This window comes from Desmodus rotundus, chromosome 10 (genome assembly GCF_022682495.2).
Source record: "Desmodus rotundus isolate HL8 chromosome 10, HLdesRot8A.1, whole genome shotgun sequence".
Lineage (NCBI taxonomy): Eukaryota > Metazoa > Chordata > Mammalia > Chiroptera > Phyllostomidae > Desmodus > Desmodus rotundus.
The window spans coordinates 55872794-55893636 of record NC_071396.1 but is presented as its reverse complement, the minus strand read 5'-3'; the positions used below and the strand labels follow the sequence as shown (position 1 = coordinate 55893636).

Sequence of the window (20843 nt, the reverse complement as noted above, 5' to 3'; positions counted from 1 at the left end):
GGAAGTATGGGCCAAGGGGCTTCCTGACTTAGCCAGCCTCTTTTCCTTCTTTTCTTGACTTCTCATTGTTTTTCTTTTACGGTATTTTCTGAATTTTAATCTGGTGGTGGTGGTGGTAGGGGGAATAAGGCAAAACCATGCATGTGTAAGACTAAGACATAGGAAGGCAGAACAAGGTAAGGGCCAGGTGAGTTTTGCTGCAGGAGCTGAAGAGCGAGACAGAATCTCTGAGGGAGACTAACAGATTTTTTAAACAGGCAGCATTTGAACAGGGCCTTAAAAATTGTGGATAAATTTTTGATAGAAAATGTTGTGGGGTGGTAAAGAGGTTGGATGGAAAGTTAGAGGATTCAGAGAAATAATAAGGTATTGGAAAGTTCTTTGAATTTTGGTTCCTATTTGCTTATAAAAAATTTAAAAATCCCACAAATGAACCCATGATTTAAATGCATTCTTAATAAGACATTTGTCTACATAGAATCTCTTCTTTTGTGAACCACCTGTCCTTTAGTCCCTACTAATTCTGCTCAGTGTTGGTGACGCAGATGGACTTTGCCTTTACTTCTGCCCTGCTCTGCCCTCTGCTTTTAGAGGTGGTCATGTGACCCAGTCCCGACCAATCAGAGTAGTCCTTGGAGGACACCCTCAGTTTCTCTAAGATCAAGAGCTTTAAGAATGATGTAGGCTTCGCTGCCAGTATCTTTCTCCAAGAAAGAACCTTCCTGAGAACAAAGCCCACAATAGTAGGCTGAGCTAAGAGACAGAGATACAGAATCCAGGTGGCTGTGAGCCCATAGATTTTGCCATACCTGAGATCTACTCTTCAAATCCCCATGAAATTACCAATTCTCTAGTCACCTTCTCTTCCCTGCTCACTTTTTTGGGGGGCTTAAGTCAGTTTGATGAGGAATTTTACAAAGTACCACTAAAAAAGTCCTCACATATGGAGTTGATAAACTGTGTTAACATAAGGGGAATTTTCTTGGATCAGTTGGAATTAAGTATTAATACAGATTGATGCTTCAGGGTAACATCTGGCTTAACCAACTTCTCTTTCTCGCTGAACTGATGGCCTCAATCAGCGACTTCAGTTAAAATGATAAAACCACTGTGGATATCATACGTGGCCGAGTGCATGTCCAGACTCCTATATTTTTAGAGCAAAGCTCCCAAATTCCTTTAACTACTATTCACCATGATTTTTTCTTATATTTTAGGAATTTGAGTCCTTTCATTCTTTGGAATCCTGAAGTAGTTTCTTATCTGCACCTAGAATTCTGTGAGTGTTACTTCATGAACATCTGAAATGTTCTCTTTCCTTGGCTTTCTCCCTCCGCAGCCCCCTCTCCCCAGGCCAGAAAGAGGCAGTGGTAGTCTAGAGGAGTAAAAAAATGTGATCTCCTGAGAAATAAGAAACTTCTAATGAGTCAACATGTCTGTATTCCTACCACCAAATTCGGGAGACTATCACAAGTGACAACAAAAGATGACACATCCCTCAGGATTTTTCCCTACTACAAACCCCTTTGAACCAACATGAGGCAAAAACAATGGTGCAGCAATGCAGTGGCTCCTGAAGAATCCTACTGTCTTCAAAAATGAATCAGTTTGCTCTCTTCATTTTATCTCTATGGGCAACTTTGCGAGAGTCAAGCTGGGTGGTGCTCACTGTAGGAGCATGTGTTAGCAGAGCAAATTTCAGCATCTGTATAAAAACTCCCATCCATTGCCTGCTGCTATCAGATATTGCACTACCTGTGAATGCTCTTTGACAGATTGCATTTTAACTCCCTGCCCTGTCTTTTGATGAAACTAAGGATTGTATTTGCCACCTGCCTTGTCTGTTGGGTTCTTCTCGATCCCACTTTTGACCCTGCTAATGTGGATCTTTAAATGCCAACAGCAATTTTATATCCTGTTACTATTCTTCCTACATAAGAATCTCATTTCATATTTCAGTAGACTTCCATTGGTAAAAATGCCAGCTTTCCATTTATCAGAAATATTATGTCCCTCCCACACACACAAAAAGAAATTAGGTAGAAACAAAAGTTAAACACAAGTGAGATGAGCCAGCCTGACTATCTTTAAATGAGTTCGGGGAACAAATATTTTAAACACAAGGAAACTAGGGGGACGTAGCACTTTAATGTCACCTTTTTTTCATAACAAAGCTCAAGTGTTTATTGAAAATTAAAAACACTGTAAATATTCTGTCAGTACTGCACAGAAGTCAGGATATGAAATCAGGCCTTACTTGTTAAAGCTTCTGGATTCAGCCCAACGGGGGTTTCCCAAGGGCGAGGCACTGAACTAGGTCGTGTTGAAAGAGAATTTCCTTTTATTTTCTGGGGTGATAGAGCTGCAAGGATGTGAATTTGAGCTAGCTGTTTGTTGTGCTGCTTCTTGTAGTACACATTTGTGATGTGGATGCCCTGCATCTGAATCCCCTTTCTGTGTTTTGGAATTCACATACCTTATGAATTTTGGTAGGTGGCAGAAACTGCCTCAAGAAGTTGCAAATGCCAGCTTTATCAATATTGCTTTCAGCCAGGGATCGAGGCATTGTCAATTATAGGGACCCGACTTGAACTTCATAGTGGCAGTAGTGACACAAAGAGGGGGCAGGAAAGACTGTTTCAACCTCTGTGGGAAGGCGGTGGGGGCTGACACCAAGGGTCATCTCCCACTGCAACCACAGGAGTGGGGCCTACCTAGGGAGGCCTCAGTGGGCCGGGCCGACAGGGTCAGCCCCAGAGGCCAGCACTTGGTCATTTGGGGCATTGTTCCTGACCAGGTGGTCTCAAGTCTAGCTTTGTATTCCTCCCAGAAATTCTGTGAACTACCTAATATCCTTTTTCATTAATCCTGCTTCTTCTTAAATCTTTTTATGCAGTAGATTCTATTGTGTGTGACTAAGAAATGTGGGGGATGCACCTTCTTCAATCAGATTCACGGAGAATGTCATTTGCAATTGGAGCATACAACACCAATATATAGAAAGGGTGGAATTAGGGCAGAGGAGAGCAATCTGACAGGACAGTCTGAGTTCTCAGAGGCCCCAAATACAGCTTGAACTCTGAACTTCCCATTCTATGAACCAACACATTTCCCCTTTGGTCTGAGCTAGTCCGAGGTGGGGTTCTGTCACTTGTGACTAAGCATCTGGCAAACACAGTGAAAGCAAATTATTATTATATATCAGGAATCTCAAAAAGATTCATCCCCTTGATTTAGTAACTGCTTTTCTATTCTTTGGAAGTAATTTAAAATGTTAAAAAACTAAATTAAAACGGTGGTTGGGATTGAGCAAAGGATTGGATAAGAAAGTACTTCTAGAAAATAATAGTCATGAAATTGGAGTAACCTTCTTCCAATTCCATGCTCAAATTTTTCATACATTTTGCTTTACACTTGATTTTTCTTTCATCGTCCCCTTAGTTTTTTTCTATGTCTCTCTGTGTAGCTTGTCCCTTGTCCTTTCCCCTGAGTCTTTGGAAACTGCTTTTTGAGGGGTGAGGTTCTAGAATGCAAAGGAATTGGAAGAGTCTACTCAGTCCTACATGTGTAGTGGGTACTATGTAATTCTGGAGTGACAAGATTTACATGGGTAATATGACTGGAGAGTTTATTTTAATAATGCCATGTTAATAGATTAAAAAAGGTATGTGCTCTCTATCCTCTTTGTATAAGGGAGGCAGAGTCACTGTGCTTCAAGATGAACTAGTACCGCATGATGGTCAAGAACATGGGCTTAGAGTTAGTCTGCACAGGAGACTTTGGGCAAGCTGCTCAGTTCCCCTGAGCCTCAGTTTCCTCATCTGTAAAAGATAAAAGATGAGTCTGAACTGCTCTGTGGATTAAATAAGCTTTGCAGGGAAAATATTTAGCATAGCCCCTCAAAGACTATAACTATGGTAGCTATTTTTCAGAAAACCTTTAAATTTACATATATTTTTCTTAAAAAACATATGCAAGCACTTCTGTATCATTTGCATTTCTGTAAAATGGGAAAAGGACAAATGTCATAGTTGAAATGATGGGATCCTGAGACTCAGAGACTCTGTGACTTTTTCTATTTTTTTGATATATTTATTGATTATGCTATTACAGTTGTCCCATTTCCCGCCCCCCTCATTCCACTCCATCCTGCCCACCCCCTCCCTCCCACATTCCCCCCCTATAGTTCATGTCCATGGGTCATACTTATAAGTTCTTTGGCTTCTACATTTCCTACACTATTCTTACCCTCCCCCTGTCTATTTTCCACCTATCATTTATGCTATTTATTCTCTGTACCTTTCCCCCCTCTCTCCCCTTCCCAATCCCCTATTGATAACCATCCATGTGATCTCCATTTCTGTGGTTCTGTTCCTGTTCTAGTTGTTTGCTTAGTTTGCTTTTGTTTTTGTTTTAGGTGTGGTTGTTAATAACTGTGAGTTTGCTGTCATTTTTACTGTTCATATTTTTTATCTTCTTTTTCTTAGATAAGTTCCTTTAACATTTCATATAATAATGGCTTGATGATGATGAACTCCTTTAACTTGACCTTATCTGAGAAGCACTTTATCTGCCCTTTCATTCTAAATGATAGCTTTGCTGGATACAGTAATCTTGGATGTAGGACCTTGCCTTTCATGACTTGGAATACTTCTTGCCAGTCCCTTCTTGTCTGTAAGGTCTCTTTTGGGAAATCAGCTGACATTCTTATGGGAACCCCTTTGTAGGTAACTGTGTCCTTTTCTCTTGCTGCTTCTAAGATTCTCTCCTTCTCTTTAATCTTGGCTAATGTAATGATGATATGCCTTGGTGTGTTCCTCCTTGGGTCCAGCTTCTTTGGGACTCTCTGAGCTTCCTGGACTTCCTGGACTTCCTGGAAGTCTATTTCCTTTGCCAGACTGGGGAAGTTCTCCCTCATTATTTGTTCAAATAAGTTTTCAATCTGTTGCTCTTCCTCTCCTCCTCTGGCACTCCTATAATTCGGATGTTGGAACGTTTCAAGATGTCCTGGAGATTCCTAAGCCTCTCCTCATTTTTCTGAATTCTTGTTTCTTCATTCTTTTCTGGTTGGATATTTCTTTCTTCCTTCTGGTCCACAGCATTGATTTGAGTCCCAGTTTCCTTCGCATCACTATTGGTTCCCTGTACATTTTCCTTTGTTTCTCTTGGCATAGGCTTCATTTTTTCATCTAGTTTTTGAACAAATTCAACCAATTCTGTGAGCGTCTTAATAACCAGTGTTTTGAACTGAGCATCCGATAGGTTGGCTATCTCTTCCTCACTTAGTTGTATTTTTTCTGGAGCTTTGAAGTGTTCTGTCATTTGGGCCTTTTTTTTTTTTTTTTGTCTTGGCGCATCTGTTACTTAAAGTGGCGGAGCCTTAGGTGTTCACTGGGGCAGGGTAACGCTGGTCGATGTGCTGGGATGCTGCGCTGTGATGCTGTACATGGGGGAGGGGCCAAGAGGGAGCAATGGCGCCCGCTCCACTCTCCACCGGATCTCAGGCACTGCCTCTGCTACCCACAATCAAATTGGGCCCCTCTGGTGCTGGTTCCTGAGTGGGTGGGCTTTTGCATGCTCTAGGCCCCTGTGGGCCTCTCCAACAACCTCTCCTGTGAGGCTGGGAGTCTCTCCTGCTGCTGCCCCAACCCCCACGGGTGTTTTCAATCAGAGGTTTGAGGCTTTATTTCCCCGCGCTGGAGCGCCGGGTTACACGGCCCACTTCACTCCCCGCTGTTCGTCCCGGTTTTTCTGTGCGCGAGTGTGGGGCTCCGGGGTGCTACCCGCCGCTCTGCCTGCCCCGTTCTCTGCCACTCTGAGTCCGGCCCTCTTGGTTTATCTGTGCGCGAATGTGGGGCCGCAGGGTCTGCTAGTGGTCAGACTGCATGCCCCGTTTGTCCCACACTCCGCCAGTCTCAGCCCCGCCACCGCCATGCGAGTCCTCTCCACCCTGGTGCCTGTCTCCGCCCCTCCTACCGGTCTGGATGTATATTTCTTTTTTATCTACTTGGTGTCGGACTTCCTTGCCGTTTGATTTTCTGTCAGTTCTGGCTGTGCGAGGAGGCGCAGTGTGTCTACCTACGCTGCCATCTTGGTTTTCGCCCAACTCTGTGACTTTTTCTATAACCACAGTCACTGCTAACATTTGTTAACCACTCAGGTGTCTTTCATGTCACACAGTTGCTTGTCAGCTAAGACAGGATTGGAAGCTGACTTTCCTGAATTTCAGGCTCTATTTTCCCTCACCTTTAATGGGCCATTTTGCCTATCCAGATGACAGGTTTCTGAAAGAAATGGGGCATTGATATTTCATTCTGACTCTGTTTACATTTCAGGAAAAGCAGACAAGTTCTGGTTCAGAGCTGGTCATGTCTCCCCAAGTATTCCTCTCTGGCACGTTTGCTTCCTCCATCAGCTTACCTTCCTTCCCTCCTCCTTTCTTCTTGGTTTTGGTTGCCCTGTCTAGATCTTACATGGGTCTTTTCTGCCTTTCTCCTGCCCTACCCTCCTTTTTACTCTGACTCCATTCCCCCCTGTCTCGTTTCCCTCTCTAGTCACCTAGACTCACTTGTACTACTTAAACCCTTATCTGACCAAATGGCACCCAGCTAAGACAGCATTATCATTACACAGAATTGGACTGGCTACAGATGACATCATACTCTGGAAGTTTATCAACAGCATTAGAATAGTGGTGTTGCTGCCAACAGGAACTGACCAGTAGTGGCAGATAGTGCAGAGCTCCATGAGGCTCCAAGGAAATAATGTGTTTGTCTTAACCCTGACCGATCTGGTTAAGAGCCCAGACTTTGGATGAAGGCAGACCGGGCTCAAATCCTAGCTCTGCTACTTCCTAGCAGTTTCTTCATCTGCAAAGTGAAATAAAACCTCCAAGGTTTGTTGGGAGGATTCAAGGAGACCTGGCTTATTTCATTCAGTGTCTGGCACTTGGTGTGTGTTATGTGACACTAGTAGTTATTAAGGTGTTGATTAATCACTGTGTCCACCTCCTCTCTGACTCCTCTCTTTCCTGGTCCCTCCCTCCTTGCCCAAGCAATCAGGACAAGCACACCATATGATGAAGTTTGTGCGATTCTTGGGATAGCAAGTAGAATAGTGAAGTTAGGAAATTCAGGTCACGTCTTAACCACAAAGGATTATGGGGGGAAAATCCTAGTGTTTCAAAACTTCAGGAAACAAAAAACAATAAAAAAGTTTAATTGCAAATTCTTTTCCAATACAAAGGGAAGTAAAAGAAGGAGATGGGAAATGTTCTTTTTCTTAAAATGCAGGCTCCTGCATTCTGGATCCTTTTTATAATTTCCCAAGAGGAAGAGAGTGCTGCCTTCTCCTTCTATTTTTCAGTCATCCTATTCCTCTTTCCTTTAAGCATGGAGCTGATCTACTTAGACTTCCCTCATCCATGGGAATTCACCACTCCAAGGAGAAATTTGAGATCCAGAAGATCATCTCTCCTGCTTCTCCAGAGAGCTAGGAAGGCAAGTGTTCTCTTCTGCCCCTCCATCGCTCCACCAATCCTGCTCGTTAAGCAGAAGTCCCAAGCAAGATTTATTGCAGCCTCGTCTTCCTTATATCCAGGCAGCCTGTTAATATCATAGCTGTACACCCTTCCTGAAGACAGCTCTGCAGGGTTCTACTCCTGCTCCGTGCCCACTGACTCTGCTGCATTGCCTTGGCAACCAAATAAAATACTTCTATGTGTGTGGCGAAATCATCCTTAATTCTGCAAAACCAGAGCAACCTGCTCGGAGGGCTGCGGTGTGCCAGTCAGTTGGTGTTCTGCATTCTGGTTTGGCTTCTTTTTCTCACCTCCCAATTACCTCTGAATCCCCTGCGAGCACCTACATGCCATTCCTGACACACCTGGCATTAAGTCAAGAAACACCTTTGTCAACAGGACAGAGACTGGAAGGGATCCTGGGGACAAAATGGCTGGTATGTCTCCTTTCCTTTAGCCTCAGGAAAGACACCAGGAGGTCCTCAGCCATGACGCTGCTGAATCTAACCACAGTTTCTTACAATAGAGTGAACATTATGCATTCAGTAATTAAATATTTATTGACTGCTGGTTGCATTTCAGGTACTGTGACAGGTACAGAGGGGAAAAGACACCTCCTTCACCTCATGGAGCTTACGTGTGCTGTGGAGGTCACCTAGTAGGATGGTGACTCTGGGACCCAGAAAAGGAACTATGGGCCCCAGCGTGGGATTTGGGACAGAGGGTTGACTTCCCAGAGGATTGAAGGCTACATTGAGACCTGAGGATGGGCTGATGTCCGTCACGTGGGCTGGTTTCCCAATTAGGTGGATGGTTTCATTCCATGCCTTCTCTAACACAGGCAATTTGGCTGACACCCTCTGCTGGGGCTGTTTGCTGTGGGCACCCCTGGGGGTGTTTGCCTTATTTCTCCTGTCTCTAGGCTCAAGTTTTCCTGCTAGCCTTTCAAGGAAGGGTAATGGTAAATGATCCAAGTTCTCTTGCCTCTTCTCTCAGCTTTCTGTGTTGTGCGTGGGAATGGCAGCTGACAGGCACATTTTCCAAAACTAGCAGCCTTGGGACCAGCATGCCAGGACACACCCACCACCCAGTGTAAGTGCCTCTCAGTGCACTCTGAGTCTGCAGTCCTCCAGAGTTGTGGGTTTCTGTGAATGCCCAGGTGATGAGGACTCAGATTATCTGCATTTTAAATAAGTATAACCTCAATAACTCCCCCAAACATGAATACAGGAATGTTAAATTTTGATCTGTAACCATTTTCTTTTCTTATATGCACATTATTGAGCACAAACCTCTTCTGTGTAAAGTAGAGAAAGTAGCATCCATCTCAGTGGGCTATGGAAGGAGTTAAGTGAGATTCTGCAGCTAAAAGTACTTCACCCAGTGCTCGACACATAGTAAGTCCTTTGTTGAAGATTTATTAAGTGCATCATAATTGCTAGTTTCCATGGCTGTCTCCCCAAAGACCATGAGTGTTTTGAGGGCAAGGACCATATATTACTTGCTTCTGTTCTTCATTGGAACCCAGCAAAGGGCCTTACCCATAAAATGTATCTGGCACATGTCTGATGAATGAATGAGATGCCAAATTTAAAATAGCAATGCCCCACATTTATTGTTAGTGAGTTTATAATGTCATGCCCTGTGCTGGGAACTTCACAAGAGTTACCTTGGTTTTTCCCCCCGCGATGCCGTGATCACTGTTGGCCCTGTGTTCACAGCACAGTGAAACAGCCACCCAGCGGCAGTCAGCGTGTGATGACTATAAAAGGTGAACCCACCTGGGTGAGTGCAAGTAGCCAGTGAACCTTTACAAGGAGCTTGCTTTGTCTGGGCCCTGTGTTAAGCACTTTGCAGGCATCACCTCATTAAATCCTCCCAGTGCCCTATCAGGTGACATTACTATTTCCATTTTATAGCAATGATGTCCACAGTTTTGACATAACTTCCAAAAGCACACAGCCAGGACACATGAATGGGCAGCTTTTATTCTGAATCACAGCATTGCCTTGTTTACTTATGTCATTGGAAGTCTAAGGTCAGAAGCAGCAGAAAATTGGAATACATATTTTAAATGTGATGCCAGCACACTCTTCTTGTTATTCAGAAAGAAGTTTTGTACCAGGGGTCAATGGGGGGGGGGCTATTATTTAATGGGTGCAGAGAGCCAGTAAGGGATGATGAAAAAGTTCTGGAGATGGATAGTGGTGATGATTGCACAACAGTGTAAATATACTTAATGCCACTGAACTGTACACATAGAAATGACTAAAGTGGCAACTGTTATGGATATTTTGTATATATGTGATGTAGGTTTGCCAGCATGAGAGGTCCAGGACCACACTCCTATCTGAAATGCTCCTATCTTCCCTTCACATAGGAGGCCAGGTCAATTTACCTCCTAATTCAGCAGCAAAATCTTCTAGAGACTCTCCCTTTTTGTCACTGGTATCCCTGTGATTAAATGTCAGGTAACTCAGTATAAAGTATTTCCTCAAGATGAAAGGAGCATGTGAAGTCTGTGGTGTGTGATGAAGGAGTTTAGCCACATACAGAGTGGCATTTCTTACCTTCAGAGGGTTAGCAACTCATGATTTAAGTGGTCTTGCACCTAGCCCCCTGTGTCTCCAGGAGAGTACTATTTGTCACAAAAGTAAAATGTATTTAATAGAGTAATCCACATCTAGAACATTTCAGTCACCAAATGACTTTATGCCTTGTATAATGTGCAGCTCTTTCCTCCCCTAGCTCTGTAATGGCCTGACCCAGGAAGAAATCATTTCTATATCACACAGAGTCACTCTGTGGTTCCATGAAGTGCACCATTTATGTATTGACCCATTCCAAACATATTTGAGGTTCCAAATATGAGCCAAGATGTAGGCTGGGTGCTCTGAGCTTAGTATTAAGAGATAACACAAGTTGTCTTGCTCCCCATGTGCTTGAGAAAAAGATTGGAGGAATGAGAGAGCGCTGAGGTGAATGAACTCAGCTACTATTTGAGTCTTGGACTCTGAGCCTGAAAGCATCCCTGGTATAAGCTTTCAATGGTGTGAGCTTTCAAGACAGAACCTAGCACAGAGTAACTACTTAGGAGCAGCCCACTGAGTGCCCTGACTTCTGGGCTGGGGATCTGGAGTGGTGTGACCTTGGGGGCTGACCCAGACCCTGGTGGCACGAAGCTGCTCATGCAGAATGGACTTGTCTTTCCTTGCCTGTGTTTTACCACTTACTTTGGAATGGCTGGCTGGTGTTCCTGTGTGCTAGGGTTATCAGGAAACTGACCATTTCAACAGAAAACAATGACTGCCTGCCAGTGAAGCAGAGACCGCTCCTCAATTACCCAGTGAGCTCAGCCATCTGCTTGGAGCAGAGATACCTTGTTTGGCTGCATTGAATCCATCAGGGAGATACAGTTCACCAGTCATGTGATGACATGTAACCAGGTTGGCTTACATGTCAACTTACATGTTGGCTTACATGTGGAGAGACTTTACTGGAGAGTAACTGAAATGGGCCTTCCTGTGGGTGGTTTTGAAGCAAGTATCCAGTCACCCAGTCTCTTCTCCATCTGTTCTTCTCCCTTTCTTCCACCTTTCATTCTATTAGAGGTATCCTATCTTGCCTTTCCGAGTACCTGTGTATCCAGAATAGACCCTGCTTTCTCACCCTTTGGCCATGTCCTTCCTGGCCATTAAAACATCTATTTCTTTAGGAAGCTTCTTTTTATTGGCTAAGCTTCATTCCCTCAAACTGAACTACCTTACTGCCTGACATGTTTATAAACCATCATTTCTTTAGTCTAAGACTTCTTCGTATTAATGAACTTTATTTAGTTGTAATTTACATCCAAAAATGCACTCTTTTTAAGTATAGTTTGATGAATTTAAACAAACCTATGTACCATCACATAAAACATTTGCATTATCCCCTCCAAAACTATAGAGTTTTGTCATTTCTGGAATTTTATATAAATGGAATCAGACAATATGTACTCCTTAGTAAGACACTCCTTTTTTCATGTCAATGCTTCTAAACTTGGATATATCTTACAGTGAATTCTAACATGGCAGTGTTTTTTTCCCCTTAAGAGCTATAACTAAATAATACATCTTACAATGGATTATATTTTTAACTCAGGGACATATATATTTTGTGCATGTGTGTGTACATACATGTATGTATACATACAAAGATGTACATGGACTGACTGTTTTCACCACTAGACAGTAGCACTGGCAAGGTGAGAATCTTGACCTTGCTGTGTAGATTCCCACAGGGCCATAGCTGGACACTACTGATAGGAGCTAAATAAATATTGCAGAAGGTGGTGATAGGAGTTTCAAATAGTTTTCCAAAAATATCTTCTAATGGCAAGAACTCACCTAAAACTCTTCTTGGAATGAGTCAATAGTTTATAACTACGACAGGGGTTCTCTTTGGGGACTCAGCGATCTCTGCATTAGTACGAGACAGCATTTCTCAAAATTTGTTCCATGGAAAATTAATATCACTAAACATGCTAATAAAAGGGGGTATGGGGCATCACTGTCATGGAAATTTGGGAAACTTCCCTTATTATACTATGTCACCCAGACATTCACAATTTGTGCTAAAAGTTCTGAAAAGTCCTGCAGGAAAAAAAAAAAAAGTTTAGCTCTGTTTTAATCTCAGGTTTGCTCGACCCTGAAGCGCTATGAGATATTCATTAATTGCCTACCGTGTACACTTTGTGAAAGACTGGTCTAATATATAAGCATGAGTTAAAAGTGAGAAAGGGAGAAGATACAGACATTGAAGAGAGCTGTATTTGAGCTGATCCCAGCTGAGCCCAAAGCTAGGTAATGGCATCTGGAAAGGGAAGATGAGAATGCTTTTCTCCAGTCAAGGGCTAACTAAACAAGCACTTTCTCTTATTCTATAATCTCTTTAGAGTATGAAGGGACATGCGGCAGGCAACCTTTTATAAGAGGAAATGAAAACAACACAAAAATATGCATTGCCTAATTCCTTAGGTGACATGCCCCCAGTGCACGTGGTGGATAATTGAGGCTGAGTAAGGAGAACCGCCTGCCCTACCCATATGATTGGGCCATCCCACAAGGTATAACCTTTTGTGTTTGTCCACTCTTTGGCCAGACACCTGTGACTGATGAGAATGCTGAAGCAGGTAACAGAATGGCTTGCTAAAACAGAGAGGAGCCCATGTGCAGGAATTACCCCAATCATTTCAATGATGGCCAAGTCCTTCCAGAAAGTTCATTGACCCAACACCCACAGAGACAAAAGGACATCAGTTGGCTAGGTGAAACTCGGGCAGAGACGATGCAAAATGTACAAGAGCTTCCTTTTACAAAATAGTTTAGTCATTATCTATCATACATCAAAATTGACTTTTCCCCTCTGGTATATATTTCTATGAATTTTAACACATATATAGATTCGCTTAACTGCCACCACAATTAAGGTACAGAATAGTTCCATCACCCTATAAATTTCCCTTATGCTATCCCTTTATATTACATCCTTTCCCAACCCATAACTCCTGGCAACCACAGAAAACCACTATTTTCCATCACTGTACTTTGGTCTTTTTGAGAATTGCCTTTACTTTTGCTATTCCCTTTCCCTAATTTTGTAATGGAAGTCTCTGCATGTTTATACGTGGGTGCAATGAACTCCAGACCCAGTGCCAGCAGATTTTCTCCTCTATTGTTATTGCTTTGTTATTTGCTGTTGCTGACACTTATTAGCATCCATTATGTAGCAGGCACTTGTACTAAGCTTTTTACAGACATTGTCTCATTTAACCTTATTATAGCCTTATAATATATGTATGCCATTGTTATCTCCATTATACAAACATGGAAACTGAAGGTCAGGGAGCTTAAGTGACTTGCCTATGGCTTCACAGCTAACAAATAATTGAATCCCAGCACAAACCCAGCTCTGTTTGCCCACAATCCTTAAACACCATAGTAGGGAATACAAGGGAGGCAATTGTAACTTGGAAGGAGGTATGTCACGAGACATTGGGTAGGGCCAATTTGGGGCCATGTGGTTTTTAAAAAGATTTGCAAATGTGTGTGAAGCTGGAGAACCATCTGTACCTCCTGGTTTCTCCACCCCAGTGCCTGCCTTTAGGTTTTCCTCCACCTGCCTCATGTGGTCCTCGCTTGACCCAGGTGGTACGTGCCTGCTGTTTCAGGTGCTTTGGATGGTTTCAGTCCCCTTGCAAATTTAGCAAAAACCACCACTGGTGTCACAGCTCTGTCACAGGATGCAACAGCTGAGACTCAGAAGTGGGGATGGATGCCTTCTGGTTTCTGCCCAGCCTCAATTCCCCCAAGTGCTCTCTGACCTCATTTTCCCCACTTGGTTGCTTGCAACACCAGCTGAAAAAGTTTCTGGGACACAGCCACCTGGTCTGTGTGCTGGAGGTGGCAGGTGTGTTCTTGCTGAGATAGGGCAAGTGAGACAGGAATGTGTGTGGTTGGCAAAGAAGGGAGAAAGTCCAGCCCTGCAAGACCCAGGGTGGCAACGATTGTGTTGGGGACAGAGTGAAACAAAGGGAAGGAATGATAGAAGTTAATGAAGAGTGGGGGATGCTAGGAAGGGGACCAGGTTCTTGCCCTACGTATGCTGTTCCTTTGAGCTTGCTATTTGGGGAAGTGAAGTTGGCTAGCAAGTTTCCCCCCAGAATCAACTGCCAGGAAGAATCATGCATCTGAATCATGGCCATGGATCATTTGGGGACAAAATAAGCCAGAAATTAGGGTACCAAGGACCATCTTTGGAAGACACCTAATTAACAATTAAGGGGGCGAAAGAGGGCATGTAATTCAGAGTGGAAAGTGTTGAGTCACTTCAGTAACAATAACAGGTAACATTTATTGAGTACTTAATCTGAGCCAGTCATTATGCTAAGAGCTAATTGATGTGAATCATCTCACTTATTTCTCACAACAACCTTCTGAAGCAGGTATTACTATGACCTCCAATTTACAGATGGAGAATTGGAGGCCCCAAGGTTTAAGCAACTCACTCAAATTATACAACCACTGAGGAGCAGCAGCAACATTTGAATACTGATGTTTTTTGAACCAAGGTTCTCAAATACTTAACTGTGTTGCTTTGCCACCCATCTTAATTCAGAAATACTATTAAAGGGTAACAGTGAGGAGGAAAGAGACCCAGCTACTCAGGAGACCATTATTTTCTCAAAAGCTTGCAAAGGTCCTTTGGCTTGCTGGCAGTCTGGGAGGGAGTAAGAACTGGTGGGATTTACAGTCAGGGGTCCCCCAGGAGTTTGTTGATCTTGTTGCTGGTTTGAAATAATTGCATGCTGTAGAAACCTACAGCCATTTCTCAAGTTTTCTTTTTACACAATAGGCTTGGGAGAGTTTTAGGCGGGTAGGCACAATGGGCTATTTTTTCTGTGTTGGGCTGGCATTGTGAAGTGTGACTACTGGTTCCACCCTAGCATGCTGGTTGGCACAAGGAACACCAGGCCTCTTTGAGCCAAAAAAAGATCTCGATAAGCTTGTTCATTAGAGGAGCCTCTGAGAGCAAGACAGACTTTTGACTTAAACAGCTCATGGACAGGAAGTTAAATGAACTCTTTCAGGCTGCTAGGTTCACATCAAGTCCTCTAAGGGAGGTGTTTTACAAAATGGTACCCTGCGACAACAGGTTATTTAATGTCCCCTTAGAGGAGGACTTTGTACTTAGTATTATCCTTGCCTGGGCTCATCATAGACTCAAGTTCAATGACAATACATATTATATTCTCCAGCAAGGGCTATCACTCCTTCTGCATTTTGTAGAATGCCTCATGCACAGCAGGGCACAATAAACAGTCAGTAATAATGTTTACAATGATAAAGATCTTCCAAATGCTTTTCATCTAAGGATTGGGCAGAGTGCCTTGCAAACACTAATTAGTTAAGCCTCGTGGGGGCTCTCTGTTTTTCCATTTTCCCATTTTACAGAAATTTAAATTGAGACCCAGCAAACTTAAGTAGTTTGCCCAAAGTCATACAGCAAGTTTAAATTAATGATAATGATGATGCTTTGCATTTCATGTAATGCATATGCATTACATGGCAAATGTTTTCTAAGATGATACAAGCCCATTGCAGAGATATTTTTCACAGTCTCCAGGCAGGTGGGTAGTGACTATTATTCACTGTTGACTAGATTGGGTAAACTGAGGCCAAGAGGGCAGGTTTCCTGGGTGAGGATTTGACTCAGGATGCAAGTCCTCTCTGCTGACTCTCAGAACAGAGTGTGGCAACTGGGATAACCCTCAATTTCTGTGCTAAAGGGTGTACAAATGCTTTTGCACTTACAGTAAAGATAGCTATATTTTGGGAGTAGAACAGGTTGCAGAATGTCAGTCATGTTTACATACATCCAGGAATGAGTCCGTTCTTGTTCCTGTTGAGAGAGGCTAAAGGATGAGATGAGGCACTTCAAGAAAGGGAGGCTCAGCAAATGAAGGAAATGGGGATGGACAGGAGTGGCCACCAGCTCTGCTTTCTTACATCTTTACAAAAGCAGGAGCCCTCAGGGGCTTGGTTCGGTGTTCCAGCCTCATGGGCAGGACACGGTCCAGTGAGACTCGGGGGATGGGCCACCCCTGGCACCTTGGTCTGATGTTACAAGTCCCTGTGAAAGAGTGCCAGGGACATGCAGTATCTTAACAGCAGTCGCTCACACATCCCTGTACCTTCCTCTGCCAAGAGGGGCCTGGAATCCTCCAGGGTTCAAAGACTTGGTTGCTATGGATCCATTGTAGCTACCTTCTCTTAGCCATATAGAAAAAGATGAAAATGTGAACAAAAACATTCAAAAGTGGTAAGGGACTTGCCTCCTCCCAGTCTGGCAACCCTTACTCAGTGAGGAATGATACTCTACCAAGAGGCAAGTCAGACTCTGCAGAGTGGGGGTGGGGAGAGGTTGCTGGGTCTTAGGAATTCAAAGGGAGATTTTCTGGCGGGACATAGAGCCCATTCTCTATAAGATTCTTTATAAACAGGGCGCGTCTGAGAGGAGTTTGTTTCTCTACCCCCACCTGCCTTTTCCAAGCCTGTGGATTCTGACTGTTGGCTAGACCTAACAGGAAGACTTAAAGAAGGGCTCCAAGCACTTTCCTGGAATGTGTTTCACACACACCAGCACAATGGCAGTAAAGTCTGCAGTGAAGAAATCACACCAATGCCCACTTCTTCCTGCCCTCGTTTTTTAATGTTTCCACGCTCTCCTACTGCATGGGCAGCTTGAAGGTGCAGAGAACCAAAGGAGGGGTGAGCTGTTGCAAGAAATATTTTAGAAAATTGTTCTGAATGAACACCTATCACAAGCCTATTCTCCTCCGTTCGGAAGGAATCCGATAGACCCTCCCACCCACTATTACTCTTCCTGGCAGGGAGTCCCAGGACGCTGCTGCCAGTATTAGAGCCCATGTTAGGTGAGACTTCACAGAATGAAGTTTGACTTTCTAAGTATGCCAATGGCTCAGGCCACAGCTTGCCATGTCCACTTTGGCACACTGACTCCTGGGGTGACAGTGCAAATAATCCCGCTGGACTTGCAAGGACCACAACCTTATTGAGAGATGTGGCCTTACACAGTTTCTTCCAACAAGGCTCATGGCCAGGTCAGACAATCCTCAGGGTGCGCTTGCACATCTGGGCAGAGCAGTCCGCACAGTCCGAACACTGAAAGCACTGCTGGGTAGTGTCCTCTATGGCTCTACCGGGTCCGTTCATTTTGTTATTATAGCCGCTGAGGTGCATTTTGGGTGTTTTATTCACTTTGCAATGTAAGACACATGTGCTGTACTTTGCAGCCCAGCCTTTCCTATCAGTCCACCCACATATACGCTACCCTCCTGCTTGACCTCTGGGGGTCAAGTATCTTGATAGCACAGAATGGATTGTGAATGAACATTGTCATAATAGCCCTTTATGAACAGGGTAGAGGAGGGGGTGGGAAGATGGATTCGGGTAAAATTCAAACAAAACTGGACGTTTGGAATTTCTCAGAGACCCTCAAAGCAACAAGCAGTTGAATTTGTTTTCTCTCTTGTTCCCTTCCTTCACGCATTTTCTATGTACTGGGATGGCCTCAGAACAACAGAAGTGAAAGACCAAAAATATAACCAACCAGGCTTCCTTATTCGACTACCTTTTGCACAAGAAACAGGGATGCTTTAACAATTCTAATAATCCCAGGAAGGATTAGATAGGCTCAGGATTCCATCACAGAAATCTGTCTCCAGGGAACCCTGGCAGCACCTCTTTGCAACTGTAACTGAAAGAGATAAACCCGAACTGCTGGCATACACAAATCCCACCGCCAAGTGGACATGAGATGAACAAATGAGATCTTTCTTACCCCATCCATGTGGATTCTGATATTAGGCACAAGACGGAAAGGGCTGGACCGCAGAGCTCTGGGGTTAGTCCTGCTTTTCCTGCCGTCCTGCAAGGTCAGCAGGCCGGGCCTGCGGAAGGAGCCCCCTCTCCCGGAGCTCTGCCCTGAGCGAGCGCCATCCAGGAGGCGCAGGAGCAGCAGGTTGGCCGGCAGCGCCTCAATGCTGCAAAACACCGGGGTCCTGCACTCGGGGCACCTCAGCTCCTTGCGGGCCTTGAAAATCCTCTGGAGACATGGTTTGCAGAAGGTGTGCTGGCAAGGGAGGACCTTGGCTGTGACGTCGAGCTTTTCAAAGCACACAGGGCACTCCAGAAGATCAAGTAACGTCAGGTCATCCATCTTATTTTAAAACCCCAGTCCTGACCCAGAGGGTCAGAGTCTGCATAGTAGGGTCGGCTGAGCCGCGGGGGCAGAGCCGTTCTCTTGAGAGTGTCAAAAGTCCTGCCTGTTTGAAGGAGAAAGGAAGAGAGGGGGACAAAATGTGACTGCTCTGAGCGATATCCACCTACGGGGAGGCAGTGTCTCATAAAGCAGTTCACAAGGACTTTGTGCCAGCACCCGAGTTTCAGATGACTCATTCTGATTCAGTGCTAGCAGGTAGAAGTCCTGACTCCTGCCTGCGGGAGGATCCGACGGAGCAGTCAGCACAGCGACGACTTATTATTCATTGCCTCTCTCTGAGCAAGGCAAGAGCAGGGAGGCCAAACGAACCTGTTGAAGTGGCATATCCCCTCCACCTCCCAGCCAGGGCACCAAGGGGGTCCTTTACCCCTCCAGATGGCCAGTCTCAATTCTTAAATCAAATTGCCCTCAGAATGCTGATCTCTATCCCTCCCTCCTCAGGTTTATCATCTGCAGCACAGCAGCATACGTTTACCTGGATAAGTTTGTCTGAATCTCCTGCAGGTGTGGAAATATTTCCTTCACCATGCACCTCCGCCCTTCATTTTGTTCTAGCAAGGTACAAGAAAAGCTTCCAGTAGAAACCCGTTTGCAAAGACAGAGACAATAGCCTTAGAGACAATCTTCCTCCCACAAGACAAAGTCAAGCAGCCTGTTTAGTTACTTTGACAATTGTTTTCAGTTTCAGCTGAAGCAGATAGGAATTCTAGATTGTGCAAATACCAAGATGAAGGCAGTAGACAGATGTGGGGGGGAGGGCAGGGGGGTCCTGTTCCAGAAAGTTTTCTTTTGGATATCTGACAAGAAATCTCCAGTTTAGAAAAGTCTCCTGAGAATAGGTCAACTGTCCCCTACAAGTGCCCAGGCTTGGGTGAAAGCAGCAGCTGGGGAGGTTCAGCAGGAGGGTGGGTGGCCCCACTAGGAAGCAAAACACTCCTGGCACACCAGGATGAGAGATGTCACCTCGCTTTTCTGACACAACTCTGCCAAGGTGTCAGCACTGGGGAGGTGTGGGGAGGCATGGGGTGAGCCACTAACCTTGAGCTTGTAATCCTGGCTCAGCACAACCCTCTGCTCTGCTCGGCCAGGCTCCCACGAGCTTGCTTCCTTCCTTCGAAGAGCCTCACTGTCGCTGCCGCTGCGGGGCTGCTTTGAAAACTTTAACAACTCCAAGTGAGTCTTACTCATTTCAAGGGATCGTCTTACCCAGCCCTGTTAACCCTTTCACCGCTGGGAGGCCAGCAGCATTTTGAAGGAGGTTTTCTTTGGGTTCAGCCTCCACGACTCATGTTTCCTTTATGTAACTGAGTTGATTTCTCGGAAAAGATTATAAAGGGCAAAATATAAGTCAGCCCAGCAGGCCAGTATTTACAATTTATATTTTCACCTTTCTCAATTTCTCTCCTATCCAACAGGTTGAAACACATTCAGCTATAAACATGTGAAGGTGACTGTTTATTTTAAACCTTTATACGAATTTCTTGAAAAGGTCAACCGTATTCATGTAGCTGTGATACCAAAGACAAGCTGGCCACCTATGAAGTACTGCTCCTTAAAAATCATAGTCAGTCCTTGAATTTAGAGATTTGAGAGGGACTTTAGTGACCTTTTTGTTCAATCTTTTTAAGCTAAAAAATAAGTGTCATGGTAATACATGCACATCCTTGAAAAATCACAAAAGGGCTTTAAAAATAAAAGAAAAAGCAATGTCGCAGTTCTTCCCCTGCCTCTTACGTCCTGTCTGGAGACTTTTCATAGCCCCATATAATGCTTATACTTCTATTTCTTGATTTGTCCATAATTATTTTATGGAAAGTCACAAAGATTATTTAATAAAGTAAATAATAACAATATTTATTACTGGCCCTTATCTGTGCCAAGCACTGTTCTAACTACTTCACCTCTATTAACTCATTTCATCCTTTTAACAACCTGATGATAAACTACTCTCTTCTTTACCCTCATTTTACAAAGGAGGAAACAGAGACACACAGAGATTACATAACTCATCCCAGGAGTCACAGCAAGTGGGAGGCAGGTGGTCCGTGCTCTTAACTGCCATGTCATGTGGTGATATTGCTTTAAGGGGAGGGGAGCTATTTGAAGGGAGCTAAACCTCCTCTGATATGGCAGGAAGTCAAAAGATATGACCCAAATTGACCAATCAACTTTTATAGAGGAGGCACTTGTGCCCAGAGAGATCAAGAGATTCCTTCTAGTTGCCCAGTGAGTTAAGGGCAGAACTGGGACTAGAAACTGGGTGTTGTTTGTTTTAAACTGTATTTTTCCTCTCAACATATGGGTGGCGTATCTTTATTACACGGAAAGCACTCAGATACACCTGCTTGGGCAAGTCTTCAGAGGGGAACAAGAGGCCTGAGAAAAGTTTGTGGTGGTTTACATGTTTCAAAGTTCTTCTGCATCAGCTCTGAAAAAGGAAACATGCCTGGAGCTCAAGACAGGGGGGAGCTTTAGTATGGAG

The 20843-nt window shown here is 44.2% G+C and overlaps 1 protein-coding gene across 3 annotated transcripts in view; it reads right to left on the bottom strand.

The window, feature by feature from the left end:
• The window catches only part of SH3RF2 (SH3 domain containing ring finger 2), a 119341-nt gene extending 99734 nt beyond the window's left edge, over positions 1 to 19607 (bottom strand). The window contains exons 1-2 of one of the 3 annotated variants that reach the window (XM_071219507.1): positions 19400 to 19607; positions 17921 to 18404 (exon numbers count right to left, since the gene is read on the bottom strand). In XM_071219507.1, the coding sequence (XP_071075608.1) occupies positions 17921 to 18298 (378 nt within the window). In that variant the 5' untranslated portion in view covers positions 18299 to 18404; positions 19400 to 19607. The remainder of the gene's footprint in view (positions 1 to 17920; positions 18405 to 19399) is intronic. The other 2 variants (XM_024575130.4, XM_053912553.2) reach the window with 2 other exon arrangements.
• Positions 19608 to 20843: the final 1236 nt, after the last annotated feature.